This window comes from Haliotis rubra, unplaced genomic scaffold (genome assembly GCF_003918875.1).
Source record: "Haliotis rubra isolate DU_JTF1 unplaced genomic scaffold, ASM391887v1 Scf83, whole genome shotgun sequence".
Classification (NCBI taxonomy): domain Eukaryota; kingdom Metazoa; phylum Mollusca; class Gastropoda; order Lepetellida; family Haliotidae; genus Haliotis; species Haliotis rubra.
In genome coordinates, this window is record NW_025767557.1 from 2,206,928 (window position 1) to 2,222,482 (window position 15,555).

Consider the following 15,555-nt stretch of genomic DNA (forward strand, 5'->3'; position numbering starts at 1 on the left):
GGATGACGTCAAAAAAATGAAGCATGGTGACGTCATATACCGTATTTTCCCTTCCTCATGTGGGGAATCGAACACGAGTCCTCGTGACGAGCGAACGCTTTAACCACTAGGCTACCCCACCGCCCCTATATATACTATTCACACTTTGCTAAGGATCAAATCATGAATACAACAGAAAACTATGATGTGGGGTCAAATTGGATTTAAATATCTAAGCTTATTGTAAGCATGGGTCCTAGGTTTCAGCGTATCATTTCACCTTGTGGATCCCATACCTGATATTGACAGGTGTTGTGTACTTGTCAATGACTCGTTCCATGATTTGCAAAATGGTTGATTGGTGCCATGAAAACCATTTTTATGGTTATTCATGTATCAAGTGCATGATGTTAGATTTAAGTGACTCTTTGCCTAAAGAGGGGTTACCATGTTATTATTTATCCAGTTTTAAATGGGTACAATTTCAAATTATGAATCTACGGTTAAAGTTGTGATTTTTTGTGATCCTTAGCAAAGTGTGAGTAGTATAGCTGTGACAAGCATTCGTCATGCGCTGTTTATTAACTTAACACGTGAATAATATCATATATTTTTTCATGGTCTCTGATTATACAGGAACGCATGTTTCGTAAGAGGCGGAAGAGACTTGACCAAACATCGTGTCTGGTCAAGTGGAGAGTGATGTAATCGGCTCTGAAGCGGAACAACTTTGTAATCCATTTACAAGTAGAACACGTCCGCAGGTCATCGCGATACGGAAGTGTCGGGTCCGGTGTTGTGAGTACCCGGATGTCATTTCACCCTCACGCAACGTCGCAATTCGTGACCAATCGTGTCATTCCGGAACAGTTTACGGAAAGAGGCGAGTAATGACAAATGTCCCATGTCCCGAGTCGCCAGTTGTTCACGAATGACTTGTTATTGTATTTGTGACTTTAATAAGGCAGGTCAATACACTCATTTTGACTGTTTAAATTTATGTTCGTGATGGGTATTGAAGCACATGTAGCACATAGGATGTCTCCTGGATTGTATATTTCCTCGGGAGTTGATAACCCTGTGCCCAAAGATCCGTTTTACAAGGAAACCCCCGAGCATGCTTTAGGGAACAATTTGGTGCATCATTGCCGAGAGCCTCGGTGGAGGGCCGGGTCTTGGTACTCTATCTTGACTTTTGGGCCATGCCATGTGCCTTCCAGTCGGAGGAGTGAGTGAGTTTAGTTTTACGCCGTACTCAGCAATATTCCATCTATATGGCGGCGATCTGTAAGTTACCGAGTCTGGTCCAGACAAGACTTACATGCTATTTCAGTATAGCATAAATAATTTTCATGAAGTGAGTTTACGGGGGATCTTTGTACAATTTGACAGGCAAATTTGAAATAATCTCTGCTCTGCACACAAAATTTCAGTTCAATTTTCCGACCACTATTTAACTAATGACATCACATTTATCAACTTACGTATGGTTTCACAATGCACAATCTTATAGGCCGCCATGTTTAAGGAGTGCACGGCACTGTACATATGTTGATTAAATTGTTGCCATTCGATAAATAAGTAACGGAAAATTAAACAGAAATTATGTGATTGTAGGTAAGATGATTCCTCACAAATGTGCAAAATTTGACTTGGATCTTACGAAAATTAAATTCATGAAAATTATTTATGCTACACTAAATAAACATGTACGTCTATGGGAATACGTCAAGTGTCGAATACTTTTTGCACGAATCTGTATATAGGACATGGATGTTAACAAAGTAAAGACCCTGGGTGTTTGTTGTGCTGCCCTGGTGTCAAGGTTTCATAACTGTCCGTATGGTCACACATGAAAATCTCTGTAACCCAAACATCGGTCCGTGTGCGTCATGACGAGAAGCGCACTTAAAATCTCCAAAATCATTATTGTCGTCTTCTTCAGCATCGATGACAAAAATAGTACATGCTATAATCTGTGTATGATACCAAACCCAAATTCCGCTCCAAATCTCACTTCTTTCAAATGCCCACCCATTTTGTAGTAGAGGTAAGAAACAAAGACATGTGCTGTCAACCTGAGTTCAGCATGTTTAGCTACCATTGGGATTTTTACTGCACTTTAGCTCACTTAAATATTTCTTTTGCATTAGCTTGGTTGATGGGTTGGTTGGTTTGTTGGTAAACGCTGCACACAGCAATATTCCAGCTATATGGCGGTGGTCTGTAAATGATTGAGTCTGGACCAGACAATCCAGTGATCAACAGCAGGAGCATGTGTTAACCAAGTCAGCCAGCCTGACTGCTCATGTTAGTCGCCTCTTGAATCAAGCAGTTACTTAGATCGATGCTCATGATATCAGTCACTGGATGTTTAGGTCCAGACTCCATTATTTGCATAAAGCTGGAATATTGTCCACATCAGACAACAAAGAAACTGGTAAAGATGAGTGAGTGAGTTTAGTTTTATGCCACACTCAGCAATATTTCAGCTGTATGGCAGCGGTCTGTAAATAATCGAGTCTGGACCAGACAATCCAGTGATCAACAGCACGAGCATCGATCTGCGCAATTGGGAACCGATGACATGTGTCAACCAAGTCAGCGAGCCTGACCACCCAATCCCGTTAATCGCCTCTTAGGACAAGCATGGGTTACTGAAGATCAATATTCTAACCCGGATCTTCATGGGTTACTGAAGATCAATATTCTAACCCGGATCTTCATGGGTTACTGAAGATCAATATTCTAACCCGGACCTTCACCAGTCTGGTACAGATGAGTATAATGAGGGTGTTATATGATTCTCATCAGGTAATGATACCAAGATCACTCTCGGAAGTCCCACATTCAGAAAGAAAACAACAAGGTATGCATGTTAATTAACAGTGGAATATTTATTCATAAAAATACATTTAACCTTCATATTACACATGTAACTGTAACCAATGTAATTGCACTGACTTTCTTAACAAATTATGCACTTTGAAATGGTAACAAAATTGGAAGTGATATAAAAACCATCACTTATCAAACTCATCAAAATAAATAACAATTAATGGAAGTAAGTTATCAGCAGATTAAATTATCAAAACCCACCTGACTAGACCACTAGACCACTAGACCACAGCATTTCAAGTTGTATTTGACTACCAGTATTAAACTGACTTGAAACACAAAAAAAGATAATGACAGTTGGAATATCAAGAAATATACTCTTTTCATTTGTATTTATTGAAACATATTAATGAGAAGTTCATTTTTAATAATAACTGATCAAAGAAAAAGTTCAAAATTTTGAAATATAAGTTTAAAAAAAAAAAAAATGATTTCCAAAATTTAACACATCCTTCATCAAGAAGACACATGTTAATTCAAACAAAGATTATGATCAATTCATTAGTATCCAACAATGTTTGATAATAAATTGCAATAAAATTTACAATAATATTTATCAATCAACTAATTTCATTATTACCAATCTAGTTAAGGTGAAATGTAATTTGTTACTGCAATCCCTTATTTGGAGTTCATTTTAATAAGAGTTTCAAAAGTCTAGGCCTGCTAAACTATGGAAGATATTTATATATAATGTACACATGAAAATCATGAATCATGAAAAGTGTGAATAATTTCACAACAAATTATCAAGGGATCCATAAGCAAACTACAAATTGAAATGGTAAAGAGTCTACGTTGTGTAAATCCTAGCCTTGGCAGATTGTGTTACTGCAACATAGCGTGCAAGCAGTGTTACATGACATCAAGTATATCAACCCATGAAGTAAACAAATACTCCTCTGCACCAAGTAGTATAGCTATAGTCTGTTTGCAGTGAAAATGTACCGATGAATTTCACTTTAAACAAAAAAGTAAATCAAATAAAGTGAACATTTAAATCTCAGAATTTTATTAAACTTAGGATAAAAGGTGTTTAACAAACGATCATAGATTCAAATAACTATTATTGGTTTGTATTGCAAGGGGGTAAGCACAGTAGTTGGAACAGTTAAACAAATACACGTGTGGTATGTGAGTTAACTTAGACCAACCCTACTTGTTCTCGTTGTTTCATTTAATGCGCATATGGGTTCTTGAATTAAGCCAATCAGATTACTTTGCCACCTTGAATACAAAGTTTGCCTTTTTAACAAAAAAATAAAATTAAAAAAACCCCATAAACCCACCACCCCAAATTAAATAAAATATTACTTCAATAGTAATTCTTTTCAAGTGCAGATGCCATGGCACAAGGTGAATAAAATGTCCACCATATATCCATGGCCTTTATTGTTTACATTCGAAACTGGCTGTGTAGCTTATTTTTGTGGAACTGAAATCTGATTTGTTTCTAAAGGATTAATATAAAAACCACAAAGTTAATTGGCTGATTATAGACTTCACATCACCTGACCTCAATTGCAGGTACATCAGATCTGATTACGGAAAGGTAGAGCATGTCTGTCTAAAAGATCGGACTTAGATACGAAAGTTTTTCACAACATGTCTACTATTCACTATCAATCATCAAATTAGGATACACTCAGTAGGTCACAGTTTCAATATCCTACAGATCATAATTCAGCAGATTTACATTATTGCATAAAACCTGGAAGGTAGACTTTAAAATCTGTCAAAAACTGAAACCAAAAAGTAATGGATCATGAATATTTTTTGTGGATATTATTTTGACGTGAAGGCTAAGCACACAATTTGGTAAAAATGTCCCCAGAATATTTATGATCCCTAACTTTTATTGTCCAGTATACACATGTAAGTGCGGTTGACAAAACATCTACAACATATCCCTAACCATGTGTTTCTTGTCAATGGCCCGGACAATGTTGACAACATGTCCTGGCATTAAAGCATCAAATTGTCAACAATATTCATTACAAGCAGTTCCTACAAACGAACTGTACAACTGGCTGCTAATTACAAATGACTAAACTCTGCATGATACTGTTTCAACAAATAAACAAATTCCAGATTTACATCTCAAACTTTGTAATTTACAAAAAAGAAACAGACAAAATATTTTGTAATTTTTTTCTCATTTATCACATCCAAGTGGATCATATGATCAGTAAAATTCGCTAAGAGTACCTATTAAATGGGCCTATGCATGTCTACCAGATGTGCTAATATCAAGTGCATTCTGACAAGATGTGGTTTCGTATAATAACAAAATTTAAAACTTGAAACATTTAAATTGGCAAAAAAAGCCAAAAAACTTGTATCCACACCTATTATACTGTTTTTGGTACAGTGAACACAAATTTGAATTTCAACATGGATCATCATGATTTATTAATCTTATTTTTTTCCTTGTATTGTAAAGCTTAGTTACCATAGTAATAAACATATTTTTATTATTTCTGGTTATAATGAAACTGCATGCAGAATATGTCATTAAGATAAGGTTATTAGAACACACAATATGCTGATAAAACTTATGGATTATTTAAAGGTACAAATTTCAGGAAAATTAAAAAAAACCCACATCAACCAAAACTTATTATGATTTATAGCACTATATTGTAAGATAAATTCCATTTTGAAGTAAAAGGTCTTATGTCTACATGTTGTTATTAAATACACGTGGTTATTATTAGAAACTGGTATTAGATTTTATATAATTTTTATAACAAGTCATATAACCTTCCTGTCTGGATATACATTGGTGTAAAATAAGGTATAGGTGCAGCTGATGACAAAATTCCATGGCAACAAGAACACTATATTCTTATTTTGGAGATAAACATAGATATATGGAAAAAGAGAAAAACAAAATAAAAAACACCCCCTCAAAGACAGTATGTCCCCAGTCTGCGCCCTATCTCGGGTGTTTCCTGGGCCAAGCTTCACAAGAACCAGTCCTGGATTACAGGGACTACTAAACACTACCTGGATTTTGTCAATTAAAGCTTACAAAAGTATAAAACTTCCACAAAAACGTGGCACTGACTATTCTAGTGTAAACGTATAAGTGTACAACTGATTCCTCTAATAAATGCCCTGATAATCAACTGGGTCGACTCTGTATATAAAACAACTGCAGGGCTACAATCATCGTAAGTCTATGTTAAAGACTGTGAGTAGCTACGACAATCGTAAGTCTATGTCTTCTGAATTGGAGAAGCTGTAAAAAATGTCTCTGTTAAAGATTGGGTTTGGCTATGACAATCATACGTCTCTGCAGTGGTTGTGAATATTGTCTCTATTAAAGACTGTGAGTAGCTACGACAATCGTAAGTCTATGTCTTCTGAATTGGAGAAGCTGTAAAAAATGTCTCTGTTAAAGATTGGGTTTGGCTATGACAATCATACGTCTCTGTTGTGGTTGTGAATATTGTCTCTATTAAAGAATGTGAATAGCTACGACAATCGTAAGTCTATGTATTCTGAATGGGAGTAGCTATGAATATTGACAAACAAGACCCTGTTAATTTTTACAAGAGCAGTTATGGTTTTTACATTTTTTTCAAAATTGGAAGAAAATGTAACAATCAACTAATTATGACAAAAGGATGCCATTTTCCAGTTGTCAGGATAATATCATATATCATCCACTATAAAGATATAACGATACCAGCAAGAATGAACTTCAGTCTAAGTAAACTTAGGCTCAGTATTACTCGTTACACTGCTATACTGAGTCTAACAAAACCTAGTAGAAAGTCGCGTCAGCTAACCTTTGAGCGACCTATGACCGTCCAATCAAACGTGAGACTGCCGAACAGATTTAACCAATCAGACCACGGCTACTTGTTATGATTCGGCGGGAGTTACAAAACAGTTTTTGGATTTTCTCTTCCAAGGTCGCTGACACTGATCTATCAATAAACAAAAATCCGTATAAAACACAGATATTTGACCTGCAGTATAGACGCTTATGGGTTTCTAATGACATGGTTACTATTTGCTTATATTTTTGCAAGATTACATCCTTGAATACTGACAAAATCGCTATTTTCAGCGACTGTTTACTCATTGCGTGTATCACTCAGAAGCGATCGTGTGGAAAATAGCATTCGGAATCGTTTGAGTTTTTTAGGTAAAGGTTCAAACGGTGTGTGCGAATGTTAACTTTCGCGATTTGGTAAGCTGTGTTCTGATTGGTCAGTCCAAAAGGTTAGCTGACGCGACCTTCTACTAGGTTTTGTTAGACTCAGTATAGCAGTGTAACGAATAATACTGAGCCTAAGTTGACTTAGACTGAATGAACTTACAGCCCAAGTACGAGAAAATAATGTACCCAGCTTATTTAGTTTACTTTATTAACCAAATATCTTGTTAAGACTGACTTGTTACATACTGGAGCATTTATCACCAGGCATTTATTAGAGGCAATATGGCATCAGGAATAGAATGCAGCATGTTGTACATTGGTGCAAGTAATACTATGTGAATTGCTGTATTATGCGTAGCACTATTTCTATATACTATACGGTATATACATATCACATAATACATGGGTTACAACACTGGGTTTGGCAACAGTGTGATCAAACAGGAATCACATCCAGGGAGAACACATAACACTAGATAATAAAACATGGAACAATATTTGGTGTGAATTTGGTCAGTTACAGAATATGCTACAGACTTGTATAGTCTGTTTGAAGAGAAAACGTACCGATGAATTTCACTTTAAACTAAAAAGTAAATCGAATAAAGTGAAATTAAGACTGCGAATCTTCATAATTTTACCTTGCCAATTGAACATTTAAATCTCAGAATTTTATTCAACTTAGGGTAAAAGTTGTTTAACAAATGATCATAGTTTTACATCGCTATCATTGGTTTGTATTACAAGGGGGTATGCACATTAAACGAAACACTGAGAACAAGCAGGGATGGTCTAAGTTAACGCTCGTCACGTACCGCACGTGCATTTGTTTAACTGTTCCAACTACTGTGCTTAACCCCTTGTAATACAAACCAATAATAGCAATCTGAAACTATGATCGTTTGTTAAACAACTTTTATCCTAAGTTGAATAAAATTCTGAGATTTAAATGTTCAATTGGCAAGGTAAAATTATGAGGATATGCAATCTTAATTTTACTTTATTTGATTTACTTTTTTGTTTAAAGTGAAATTCATCGGTATGTTTTCTCTGCAAACAGACTATAGTACTGATTAAATGAGTCTTTCCCTTTCTGCAGCAAAAGAATATTGAGTCCTATTGGTTGGAGTTGTTATCAAGGAGTGAGTTAGGTTTTATGCCACTTTCAGCAATATTCCAGCAATATCACAGTGGGGGGACACTAGAAATGGGCTTCACACATTGTACCCATGTGGAGAATCGAACCCAGGTCTTCGGCATGAAGAGCGGACATTTTAACCACTAGGCTACCCCACCACCCCTTATTATCCAGGATATCTGGAGGTAAGGGTGCATTCCATATCGCAGGAAATACATATTTTTCATCATTTTTTTCATCTTCTTAAGCAAAACATTTTTTTTAAAATGAGCAGTTTTCCTTAAAAAGCCTTTGATAATTCCATTTTCTAAGGGGGGTATTTAATAAACAAATGGCAGTTTAGGGAAACCTGCAAATTAACTATTGTTAAGCTGTTTGCGATACTTAAGGCAACATAATTCTACTCAACCTTTCGTATATACAGGGGTGATCAGACATGTAAGATGTTCTTAAAGATAAACTGGACATGTTCTTGGAAAATAATGACATCATGGAAAAATAGAAATAGCCCTATTGAAAGTGGACTCGTATAAAAAGTATACAAAATGCTTTTAAAGTGAAGCGTAACCCACATGCATGTACTTATAGCCAGTCACATTTTCTTCAATGTAAACATTCAAGAAACAACAATTTTGATAAATTATAGATTATTTTTAAAACATCAGAAAAATGTTTGTCCATCTTTTGTAGGCAGTGAAATGTTTTTACAAGTTTTGAAGTCATTAAACGTTTCAGATTCCAATAGGTGAACATGACCTACAAGTTATTGCCGGTGGATGCCCGTGGATGTACCATTCAATAATATGACCATCCTGGAGAAAACGACTTATATTCTTTCAATCAATCTGGTTACAGTTTAGTAAAAGTAAGAAGAGGATAAAATATAAGCTGAATAATATACACATACTAAACACTTCATTGAACAATTATTTTGGCAAAGCATCAATCAACTTGTCTTGTCCAGTATTACTGAAAACTGGGTATTATGATTTTGTCTTGATGTTTGATTTCGTTTCTTGGTTGAGGGTGTCCTCTCATTAAAGTCATGTTCGATCCTGGAAGCGGTACACACAAACTGAAATCTGGATAATATGGAAAAGTGCACAACTTGAATACAAACATGTCTATTTACATCATTACTTCTCCAAACGAAATCCTGAATTCTTTTGAGGGCAAGAAGAAAAATGTCGGAACCTGTGTATAAACAAAAAACAAATATATATCACAAAATTAAAGTCTATATACAAACACCTTTGATTGTCTTAATTATGGAGGGTTATTGAAGTGTATTTATCATTACAGAAATCCAGTAGTTTCTGGACGACAAGAGGAGGGCAACCACAGCCATATTTGATATTCAACAAAACTGGACGTGTTCATTAATTGCCTGTGACATCTTCATATAGTCGCTGTTTTGTTTGTTTAATTACACCTTTAATGTGTTTACAAAGCTCCTATTTTTACAAGCTGGTTTATATCCTCCAATAGCGTTATAACAAGCTGACTAGGGTATTGGTTGACACAAGCAATAACAATTAACTAGGAACTACTTCCCTAAAGACTATTTCTAATTGTCATTTATACCTTAGCCATGTGTGAAGACTAAAACTAATTACATCAAATCATAATGTATCAACCATCATTTTCACAATAATCATTTTCGTAAACATAAAATTAATTATTGTGAGTAGTGTTCTCTTCTTGTATAGTCCATAAAAAACAAAGCATAAGCAAATTAATGTAAAAACAAACAATCCTTTGACTTCTGACTGCGAAATATACTTTTGACACTTTTCACTTCTCAGCATCTCAGCGAATATTCTTGAAAGAAATCACTTAAAAATGTGATTTTAAATTTTTTATGTTTGCTCTATTTTAATGACTGACATTACTGATTTTGAAATCAAACGAATGAGGCTAAATATAGATGAGTTGGTGCTGACAATTTGTTGCACAAGAGCCGTTATTTTGTTTCCTGATTATATAGGTGTGTTACTATGGTTACAAAGAAACCACAATGTCCTCAGCCAACAAAACACGACTATCTTCTATAAAAATGAGGGTATTGGAAGAGAACCTAGAATATATTGTGCTCGCATTAAATAGCACTAAGCGATATTACACTGGTTTGATTAAAGCTATGTTGATTTTCTAACATGTGCAATTTGTACAGAAAGGATGAACAACTGAGTATATGTTCTGCTCAAAGTGTGTATGGCAAGTTTATCGCTGAGCAAAACAGAAAATCTGAAAAAAATTCTGAGCAAAGTATTTGAGACAATAATGTCATAACATTCAAATTTAAATCAAGTTCAAGATATTACTCATCAATAAATTTGAAAAAAAAGTATTCATTTAACTTTCTTTTGACATGACATATTTTAGTTACAAAATCAAGATATTTTCAACAGCAGAATAGGTTCAACTATATTTAGAAAATTATTTGAGGAATGTTTCTGAAGCTACCTATGCATTGAGGGATGAGCAGAGACGCTCAAACCCTTCTCAAAGCATACTAATCATATTGACACATAATAAAACATATAATCAAATCATATGGTGGCATATTGTCAGTATAAATAGACATTAATTGACATTTTTTTGGGCCTATAACCACAAATGTTTTCCTGAATTATGTGCAAGCATTTTATATCTTAACCACACCTCCTATTTACAAACAACTAGTCAAATGTCCTATAAAAGTTCATGCTTGCCATATATTCAAATCCTGGGGCTACTTTCACGAAGCAGCCTCTACTAACGTTAACCTTACTCCCATTTCCATAAGGTCACCTTAGTCATTTATGACCACATTAGCTCTTTGTGAAAGAAGGCCCTGCTATACAAGTATATTGCTTATCTTGCACGGTATTCTGTCTTCAGATGCTAGATAGATCAACATGTTTCTCAGAATGGTTCTGAAGTTCCTTTAAAGCATCCAGGTATTGCTGCTATACAAGCATATTCTGTATACAAGGTATTTTGTGGTCAAATTACACCAATGACCCACTTTAAACAACCATGTAGGTCTGTAATATTTTGAGGAAATGAGCATATGGTTGTTATGTCATTATGAACAGGTGTTGTATAACTGAATGCAATAAATCATCATAATAACCATCTAAGATGATGACATCAGTGCCATGATTCGCAACATTATTATTTTCATATTTGGACCAAGGGAGAATATTTCAAGATGTTTGATAATCAATTCTGTAAAACACAGATACAAACAATTTGATCTGAAGCAAATACATAATGGACATATTCTGAGTAACACCTGTAATGATTTACTGTCAATGGCTTAGTCTTTAGCTGTGTGTTACAGCTAACCCAGTTATTAATGTTTATCATTTATTCTCAACAGGAGAAGACTGAATCAATGGACAGATCAATGTGATTCAATCGTAAGACACTTTGGAGTTATCTCCCTTTGTGATCCATGCGAGAGTAGCCTCCCCTCAGTGCTGTTGTCCAGGGTTGTCAAACACATTGTTTTCCATGATTTTCTTGCGTTGTCTGATCAGCAGATCTCTGAGGGTTTTGCCAGTTTCTGCTAGGTGTGGATCATTGGATGAATCTGAAACAAAACACAATCACACTTAAAAATACACACACGCACAGTGTACTGATACTTGAGTTATACTGATTTTTAGCTGATGTAATCTCACATTGAATATTTGTTGGTGACAATAAGGATACTTATATTACAAGTGGAATCACAAGAAACTTAAAATATAAACCGTATTTAAATGTCATGGGCATATAACAAACTTTGACTCTTTGATACACAAAACAAATTTATACAAAATGAAAAAAATGAAACTTTAAAGATAAAATCTTCATTCTTATTTGTAATGTTTCAGGGCTTTTTCTTACCCTGAAATATTCAAGCAAATAAGAACAGCTTGGTTATCCATAGAAGTTACATGTTGAGATGCATATGAGTTGATTATCTCAATTTGAATCCCAATGCCACATGTCTTTGTGACATTTTCACATGAACAACTGATAAAACAGACAATGTGCCATGACATATAGCTGTCGTTCAGTTGAGCAAGACATACAAATCGTCAAAATGATTTACCAACCAAATTATCCTAATTTTGGAAATCAATGTTAGCAGAAACATCATTTTTTTTTGCATAAAGAAACAGTGAGAGCTTCCAGATTCTGGAAGGGATTATTTGACTGACTCCAATAAAATCAGATCCTTCCTCTTGGTATGATTGCTCTCTGCATAAACATCTCACGATACTTTCACAGAAGGTCCCGTCAGATGAACCTTGAGTCAACCATTGCTGTCCGCTTGAAATTAAGAATAGGTGGATTCTTCAGCCAATAAGATGTTTGCTTTCAAACCCATTCTTTACCACCTATCATCAATACATTTTGATGTTAGCAAAAGTCACGCCCCATAGATACAAATTACTATCGATAGTACACCCTGTGGGATACCGGTACTATGGTTTTCCAAAATGATATGTTGTATAAAATCAACGGTGTAATAGCTCAGAGTGATGCTATTGCTGCCTTAACTCCTTGGTTGTGTCTGTTCTCGAGATACAGAAATGAGACCTGCTTTTCAGTAAGCTTCACACACCTGTACCAATAATTTAGAACCCTTGTCACTGATTAGCTGACTAGCAAGGTCTCCTGACCTTCCTGTGGAGGTGTGAGATCTTCACGCAGAGAGGTATTGTAATGGAGTAAAATATCTGATTGTAATGGATGAGATTTTTCAGCAGCTGACTATACATTAGCTATGGCAGTGTGGCTGTGTTAGTCTACTGGACTACAGTGACTATGTGAAGGACCATCTCCAGATGCTGTGATCTTTGGCTAGCGTCATCTACAGAATCAGTGCACAGTAACACAGACACACAGAGAAACTGGCTACACCCTTCATGCCAGGTGTTATGGAATCACTGGCCAGACGTCTACATACATCCTGGAACTGATGCTATTGACGGAATTCTCTGTCAGATATGCTTAGAAAAGCAACTTTTGAGAGACATATATCAACTCAAATCTATCAACAGACATCTATAGATAGATATGCCTAGACACATCTAGCCAGACTGAAGTCACACATCCCTAAATGGACATTCATGGATGTATCCTTGGTAGAAACACACATCTAGACAGACTGAAGTCACACATCCCTAAATGGACATTCATGGATGTATCCTTGGTAGAAACACACATCTAGACAGACTGAAGTCACACATCCCTAAATGGACATTCATAGATGTATCTTGGTAGAAACACACATCTAGACTAATGTTTAAATCACATCCCTTGACAGACATCTATAGACAGTCAACTATAGATAGACACATCTAGATAGACACATCTAGACAGACATCCATAGATAGACATTTGGACAAGTATTTCCAAACTGACACATGTTACAAATCTCTTGAAAGATCTATCTCTGAAAAGCATCCATCCAAACATGTCCCTTGACGGACACCTCAAACTATAACATCTGCAGATATCATACCTTCGATACCTGCAGACAGACATACTTTGACAGATATCTCTTGACAGACACCTCTTGACAGATATACCTCGACAGACAACTCCAGAAACATCCCCAAGTGACATCTCTTGACAGACACCTCTTAACAGACAGATACTCCCCAACAGACATACACAGATATCTGAACAGACACATCCCCAAACAGACACACATAGACACCTTCTGATAAACATTCCCCCAATACCTCACACCCCACAGACAGACATCCCCCAACACCCCTTGACAAACATGTTTCAACAGTCATACCTAGACATACTCAAGAGACAATCCCCAAACAGACATATCAAGACATATCTCTAAAGAGACATCCACAAACAGACATCCTAGACAAATCTCTAAACCCGATACCTCTAGATATCCCAAAACAGACATACCTAGACAAATCTCTACAGACCGATACTCTCTAGACACATCCCCAAACAGACATACCTAGACAAATCTCTTGAACATTACCCCCTAGAACATCCCCAAACAGACATACCTAGACAAATCTCTAGACCGATACCTCTAGAACATCCCCAAACAGACATACCTAGACAAATCTCTAGACCGATACCTCTAGAACATCCCCAAACAGACATACCTAGACAAATCTCTAGACCGATACCTCTAGAACATCCCCAAACAGACATACCTAGACAAATCTCTAGACCGATACCTCTAGAACATCCCCATATAGACATCAGACATCCATATCTCAGACAGATAGACTGTAGAAGTAGTCCATAGAAACAACATTCTATAGTACAGAGGTGAGATTGGGTTTAAGCTGGAGAATATTTCGATCATATGACGACCATTCATATAATAAATCTGATAATGTGTGTCTAAATTAGTGATTTTGTGACCTTTAAAACAAACATAGACTGATAATCATAAATCTATTGATAATCATTCTTTATAGAGAAAAAGATGTGTGGCATATCCAGGAAAAGATGTGTCATTTCTCATACAAATAAAGAAATGTGGGTGAAAATGTGGAGTTTTCATTAACCAATAAACATTCCAGATGAATGTGTTGTATAGTGTACAAATAAATAACTTGATATGGTGTAACATTATCTTACAAATATTATCTTTCTCCGGTAGCCTGTTACGAGAGTAAAAACACAAGAGATCAAGATGAAGTCAGTTCTACCCAATAACTCACCATTGTCCGAGTCTTCTGTAAGGCAAGGAAACACATGCAGCTAACGCTAACACCATGCAATGTACTGGCTTCACTCACTCACTCACTCTTGCCAAATAATGGTGGCAACTCACACTGGGAAAATTCATATATACTCACACTTGCCCAATATTGGTGTCCACTCACTCATTCACTCACACTTGCCCAATATTGGTGCCACTCACTCACTCACTCCATTGTCTTGATGCTACCTCTAATCCAGTCTGTGCATATGCATTACACTTTCAGCAGTAAGACAAGGCTATTGAGAGACAATCTGCCCCTTTTTTAATTCTATTCCCTTAATTTCCAGCATCTCTGACATAAGACAACCAAATACAGTAATTGCCATGGTAACACCCTTGGTTCTTTGAAAATATATAATAGGGAGCACTTATTCAACCATACAAATAGACTTGATATCCAAGATGGGGTGAGCCCCGTCCCCACCCTGTTCTGTTCATTTCTTCACGTCTCCAATATCTTGCCCTCAAACTGTTTTTGAATGTCCGTACCCAAAATGTAGCACCATACTGAACTCCTCTCCAAAAGGCTTGTACTACTTGTTTTAACTCCCAGATATATCTGGGATGGGATGGCATAGTGATTCAAGCATCTGCTTATCAAAGGCCTGGGTTCAATTCCCCACATGG

General features: G+C 36.0%; 1 protein-coding gene across 6 annotated transcripts in view; it reads right to left on the bottom strand.

The window, feature by feature from the left end:
- Positions 1 to 11,699: 11,699 nt before the first annotated feature.
- The window catches only part of LOC124262260 (epidermal growth factor receptor kinase substrate 8-like), a 50,750-nt gene continuing 46,894 nt past the window's right edge, over positions 11,700 to 15,555 (bottom strand). For 5 of the 6 annotated variants that reach the window (XM_046696749.1, XM_046696746.1, XM_046696748.1 and 2 more), the window contains one exon: positions 11,700 to 11,769. In XM_046696749.1, coding sequence (XP_046552705.1) covers positions 11,746 to 11,769 — 24 coding nt within the window. In that variant the 3' untranslated portion in view covers positions 11,700 to 11,745. Of the gene's footprint in view, positions 11,770 to 14,884; positions 14,900 to 15,555 lie in introns of all 6 variants that reach the window. The other variant, XM_046696745.1, reaches the window with a different exon arrangement.